Below are 7,052 nucleotides of genomic sequence, written 5' to 3' on the forward strand. Positions count from 1 at the left end.
TTTTGGTTTGTAATCTACAAAAATCGGCAATATTGAAGAATTTTGAGAATCCCAATTTAAATCGAATCGGCGCCCACAAAAATCTGAATCGAATCGGGACAAAAGCATATTGTCACAGCCCTAATTATATTGTATTGTGTTGTATTGTATTATATACATTTTCCCATTTAGAAATAAGTGAAACGTTTATAAAAAATAAAAAAAAGTACATTTGGATTTCTTGATTATAAATTATAATCAAAATATTTTTAGTCTAAGGCTAACATTTTATTCATCTAATAATATTCTATTTTGTAAGGAATTGTATGCACAAAAAAGTAAAAATGTTTTCTATCACATAGCAGAACAAGAAGAAAACAGAGAAAAAGCTGCAAACTTTCAGATTTAAAAGGCTACAACCAGCACTTTTTGCAAACAACTAATCACGTATCAAAAACACAAAGACAATACAGCTGTGGCTTATATAGAACACAACCACGCACACGCACTCTAAAAAAGCATTAACTCCCTAGCCAGCACTAACACGGACGTAGATGGTTTCTACTGTACAGCAGGCAATTTCTCAGCCACAACAGGATTATATGGGCTCTGCTGTGACTAGATAATTGAATCTAGGAACGGCCACAGTGCACTGCATCCAATGATCTCTCTCCCACCAGGGTGATGGGAGGAAAAAAAAATGAATCGTGTTACATGAGATTCAGTCGTGCAACAATAGTGTTAGTTGACTGGTTTCATAAGTCTATTGAGGCCTTTTCTGTAATGAAGTTATTTGTCACCAGAACTTTTCAGCCAAGTTCTTCTTCCACAGACCTGCAAGTCCACCAATGATCTCATTACTCATTACGCAGAATAAATACGGATTCATCAGTAGGAACAACGTTGCTCATATCACAGCATCTAATCATTTTTTTAAAACCTAGAAGCAATGCATGTTGCTTCTGATATAAACTGACCAACATGATGGCGAGCACGTTTTTTGGTGTTTTACTGGAGAGGACATGCATTGAAATGCATTGTGTTGGGACTTAACCACCAAAGCTGTATGTTAATCCTGCCCTGACCTTGTGCAGAATGTGGAGAGAACAGTGTCTGTGGGGCTAAAGATAACACCGCAGCCTTTGTGTTGAAGGAGAACAACACTGCTGATGATGCTGCTTTGTGTCGCCATCACAGTCGCCGCCCAAGGTCACATGTGCCCTTTTGTAGAGTAACAAGACCTGACAAGGTAGCCTATTGTAAGGTATGGGCGATCTGATATCCCAATCTCTCCTCCAACTGTATGTATAAGACTTTGGTGAACATTAGTTATGCAATTGCTGACTAGATTGATTTACATTTGGTTTATACACGATTTCTCATGCAATATGCACCATTGTGTGCACCTCCTATTTTTTTTTTTTCAAAACTTCCTGGAAAAATTAAGAAAAAATAAAACATCAGCTTTAAAACCGTCATATAAAAACTACTATAACAGGACCAAATGCCAATCGACCATTTTAATCCTGTCCAAAATAGTAATATCTGGATCAAATTTACAGTGGAACAGGATGAACAAGTTCTTCTGCCATCATTGATGACACAACATTTAAAAGACCACTTCACTGTGATGACTGAAGTTCACAGCAGTGTAACAAGTGGAATTTGAGTTTAGAAAGTGTAAAAGCAGCATCCCATTATTACCAACCCTTAGGTGTTCTTGAACAACATTCTCAAAGGTAAACGATCTGAAACTAGTTACAACACACGAGCAAAAAAAAAAAAAAAAAAAAAAAACCAGAAGAATTATAACTAAACGAGTGCACAATCCAGGTCTGCCTTTTTATTTTTTTATATAAATGTCTCAAAAATATTGGTTAGTACAATGTACAATGTGTTAATGAATGCAGACATAATCAATGTTTGTGCACAGGAAAACTCCACACACCACTTTAAACACTCAGATACTTAAAGGTGCAGTCACTTGGCAGATAAGATAGTGGTTATCAAATCCAAGATACAACTGGACAGCAGTGACATGGGAAAGGATCAGCTCACAATTCCGCTCACTAAGCTGACACTTGCTTTATAACAGCATAAAAGAGAGAGCTGTGGCTCCATCCTGAGAAAATTGGCCAGAGTTTTTATTAGTGAAGACGCTATAGAGGCTGCAGCAGCTGAATTGCCTGAAGACTCATTATGCTGTAAATGAAAAGGCTCCAATGGCATGAAAGATTCACAGAGGAAGTTACTAACTCCAATTATTAGCAGTGTTTGTCATTTGGCAAAGAAATGTGGTGAAAGATTGGTTTAAAGAACCTCAGAAAGAGTTATGAGTTGAACCTTTTGAATGCTTTTAAGGTTCTGAAATTACTAAATCTCCACCTTTCACCAAATCAAACATTCTTAAACAATTTGTAAAATGTTATAAAAGTTAAATATTCATGCATCCTTTATGTAATATGTGTGCTTTACTTATCAATAAGAAGTTATTTAATTTTCCAAACTTCAATGAAAGTCAAACACTTTCCTTTCACCACTTTTTTACTCGCAGATGGTACACTAACAATTAACTAGAAAAAAAAAAATCTCGCACAGGAACCATCTGCTTTAGATCAAACAGCAAGAAGGATGCCGTTAGGTCAGCCAATAATTAAAGCTTAGTAAATTTCTTCATCTTGGTGTTGGTGTTTACCTTCCTTTTTAAAAGTGTGAAGGGCTACATTCAGGAACAAGCATGCACGTTTTGAGGAAGCGTATAGTATTACTGTCGGTGGGTCTGGAAAAGGAGCCCACGTGTTTGGAAAAAGCTCTCTTGAATAAATAAATAATAGTTATGAATGTGGAGCATGGTGGAGGTAGAAAAACAAACAGTAAATCTAACTTTTATGTTAACAATTTAGAATCTGTTGAGTATAGTTTACTGCAGTTTCATTATCTAAACAATGAATGAGCATGAAGTTCTTAAGCTCATACTTACCCAGCACTGATTTATGGCTTGGCTATTTTGAGCACAGTTAAAGGTGCCAAGATGGTCGTAGCAGGGTATGAATGACCAGTGTATCCCTAATTTGGTTTCATGTAATTTTAACACTATGCATTACACTACTGACTGAAGTGTAGTTTCCCAATATAAACAACTTACAAAGCTTTGTGTTTGTCTTCAGCAAGGATCTGGTCATTTGGCTTGAGTCCAAACCTGAAGGAAAAAAAGGAAAAAATTTAATCATTAATCATCTTGTTGTAACTTGGCCGGTTTGGACACAAAAATGAAATAAATAAGTGAAAACAAACGGAGCATTTTAACTTACTTGTCAAGGAAATCTTTGTCCACAACAGCTGAGATGTCAAGCAAGGGATTTCCCATCCCAAAAAGTATGTTCTCACTGTGAGGAGACAAAAACGCATTGTATGATGTTGAATCCCACTAAGTTCCCCAGCACGAACAGAGCGATATGGGAAATCATCTGTTTGTAATTAGTTGACTTCAGTTGATGAAACTTGAGCAGGAATAAAAACCATATTTCATTGGCATCTCTGTTACCAGACATCCTGGGTATTATGTCAACAACACACAAGAAAATAAAACTGCAAAAACATAAACATGCATAATTATTATTTAAATGTAAAGCAGGCAGTTTGGCACATTAAAAAGATAGACAAAAATACATGCATTTGTTGTTCATGTGTCAAAAGGTTTACAATGATAAAATATTTCACTAAAAGTGCTTTTCAAAGACAGAAAATTATACTGTTCTGTTCATACTAACCTTTCATCTAGAAATTCTGCAATAATGGTCAAACTCTACTCCTCTAGACTGGTTTTAACAGTTGCAACCAACTCACATATAACAAACTACACTAACTTAGCACGCCTGGTTCCCACTATATACACAAATTGACCATTTAAGCTGAAAGTTTGCTTATATCAGCTTGTATAAAAGATGCCAAAACAATGTCTTCCACCAAGTATTTTTTTTAAAAGACAGTGATGTAAGCAGATTGTTCCAAAACATTCATTAAAAAAGTAGCACTGCTCCCTGTTGAAACGCTTTTGTTTGTCGTCATTAGAGCTCACCTTGTTGTTGGCATGATGTCAAACATTCCACAGATCATTTAATGATCAACAGCTTCCTCCTCACTGTCAAAGCAACCGTGCTTTCTGACTCCAGGAACTGTGGCAGCACTTTGGCCAACCCTGGCACGTTAATGGAGGAAGTGGGAGGGTCTTAGTAGCTCTTAGGCATATCATTGGCTGCACATGTTCCAATTATTGGAAAGATTTCTATGCTGCGTTTAGGGCCAATGGGAAGGTTAAAAAAAAAAAAAAAAGAAGAAGGAGGGAAAGAAAGTAGACTCCTGTTACACCATCAACACTACTAACAGCAGGCCACGTGTATTTTTGCATTATCGTGTAAGCCCATATATTTATTGAGAAACATTGTACTTATTTAATTATTAATCAGTGGAACAAAAATTTAACTACTACTGTGCAGCGTCTGAAAACCTTTAGGCAATCTTTTGGTTTTTAAATAAATATCTAAAATAAGATTAATGCTAATTTCCCCTACTTTGTATATGCACTTATCCACTTATTTAATCTTTTTTTTCTTTCTGAACTTAATTGAGACTAGTTTTCATTATATTTATATTATGTTGTTTATTGTTTATCTCGAACAGTAATTAGATGATAACGCAACATGAATATAAAACACAAAGTAAACAAAATTAAGAGGTCACACGCAAAAAAAAACAAAAACAAACATATATATATATATATATATATATATATATATATATATATATGTATATATATATATATATATATATGTATATATATATATATATATATATGTATATATATATATATATATATATGTATATATATATATATATATATATATATATATATGTATATATATATATGTATATATATATATATATATATATATATATATATGTATATATATATATATATATATATATGTATATATATATATATATATATATATATATGTATATATATATATGTATATATATATATATATATATATGTATATATATATATATATATATATATATATGTATATATATATATGTATATATATATATATATATATATATATGTATATATATATATATATATATATATATATATATATATATATATATATATATATATATATATATATATATATATATAAATCTTATTAAATCCTACCCCTTTTTCTGATCGTCAATGTTGTACATCATATAATCACACTAACTACACAGCATAAATCCACATGTAAATACAGAATTACAGGTTCAGACATCAGTCACTATTTCACCTTCAACTGATCCACCTTAAAAGCCCCCAGTCTAGTGTAATAAAATATGTTCTCTCCCTCGTGAATTTCCTGGATTTCCCTGGTCAATTGAACGCCTCACAGCTGACTTCAACTTTTTTCCCTAATGTCAACAAAACACTGACCGCCGGTCAGAACATTGCATTTGGTAACATTATGTACTGTAAGGGCGCCTACCAAAGGAAACGGGTAAAACAATAGTTTGATATGTGCGTTGCAAGACATTTTCTGAATATTTGGCTTTCCCTTTTCATATCATATATAACTTAATTGATTCCCGCTATTAAAAGTTAATGCACCATCTATTTTAGACATTTGGTCCATTTTGTAAAAATGACCAAATACATTCATGATTACACTTAAAGAAATGTCCACTTTAATGTTTAACTTAAAAGGAGGGGAAAAGTTTGTTTTATGCTTATCTTTATCACCAGTCGAGCTATTCAAAATGAATATATGAATCGCTTTTCATCATGAGTAACATGAAATCCCCCTTTAGGGACTTTTTTTTCCATAAAAAAGCCCAAATCAATCAGAGGTTAGATCATTGCAGTCACAATTTTTTCTGCAGTCATGTCATGTTATAAACCCAACTCGACTTGCTAGCTCTTATTTGCATAGGTCTGACGAAACATGTAAATACTACCAGACTAATTTATATTATTCGAGGTTATGTTACGTTCAAAGACCCTGGCGCCTAATCACTGCCTGCAACTGCGCGTCCAGCTGACAGTTAACACAACACCAAGGAGGTTAGCTCAAATTAACAGCTAGCTACAACGGCTAGCCGCGCGCAGCTCCGCGTTATCACACAGCTTCACACAAAATCACATTCGGTTCTTTACCGTAACGTCGTGATCTTTCCCGTCGGTGCTTTTGTTCCTCCGTGAGACATTTTTCTTAAATTCGGTAACGTGTCTGTAAATAAGGTGGAGTCTTTAAAGCCTCTGTTCCTTGACAGGGAAGAAGAGAAGCGAGAGGCAGCAGCGTCCTTTCCTTCAAATGATGATGATGATGGGATTGGTTCAGCGCCTGCAACCTAAAGAGAAATATAGCTAAATATGTTTGGGCAAGGATCCCTGTTAGCTTACTGTTTTCACCTGACCGAGCCAATGTTCAGTATGCTTCCATAAATTAGAGAAATGCCTTACGTTATGGCGGATTTCCCCCCCCCTTTGCCTTAGTTACAAGAAGTTCCACTTCACAGGCAGGCCATTGCAAACCGATGAGACATGCTGCATTATATATCTATATAGACATGCGAACATATAGAAACTAAATCTACTAGGCGTATAGGTTCCTTAGTGGTACCAGTGACTCCCAGTTGACAATGCGTCACCGAGGTACTCAAAGACCATTAAAACCGTGTTTGGTGTGGTTATCAGCTTATGTTGAAATAGTTGTGTGTGTGTGTGTGTGTGTGTGTGTATGTATATGTATATGTATATGTGTATATATATATATATATATATATATATATATATATATATATATATATATATATATATATCTAAATGATTGAATAGCTAGTATAATTGATACTGTAGTCATTAACATAAACTGACAGGGATAAAATAGTTACTTCAAACAATTTTCCTTTGTCAGAGCCCTACTATACATTATGTACTAATACCTGCCTTATGACCTTACTTCCAGTCTGTTAGCTTACGCAATAATCATACAAAGGTTGTTCTTTTACAGCCAATACTTGACTAGGCACATTGG

General features: G+C 34.2%; 1 protein-coding gene across 1 annotated transcript in view; it reads right to left on the bottom strand.

Moving 5' to 3' along the window:
- The window catches only part of LOC306771889 (adenosine kinase-like), a 119,765-nt gene extending 113,485 nt beyond the window's left edge, over window positions 1-6,280 (bottom strand). The window contains exons 1-3 of the mRNA XM_079261211.1: window positions 6,173-6,280; window positions 3,291-3,365; window positions 3,125-3,178 (exon numbers count right to left, since the gene is read on the bottom strand). Of these exons, the coding sequence (XP_079117337.1) occupies window positions 3,125-3,178; window positions 3,291-3,365; window positions 6,173-6,222 (179 nt within the window). The 5' untranslated portion in view covers window positions 6,223-6,280. The remainder of the gene's footprint in view (window positions 1-3,124; window positions 3,179-3,290; window positions 3,366-6,172) is intronic.
- Between the last annotated feature and the right edge of the window lie 772 nt (window positions 6,281-7,052).

The sequence above is a fragment of the Telmatherina bonti genome (genome assembly GCF_933228915.1).
Source record: "Telmatherina bonti genome assembly, chromosome: 21".
NCBI classification, from domain to species: domain Eukaryota; kingdom Metazoa; phylum Chordata; class Actinopteri; order Atheriniformes; family Telmatherinidae; genus Telmatherina; species Telmatherina bonti.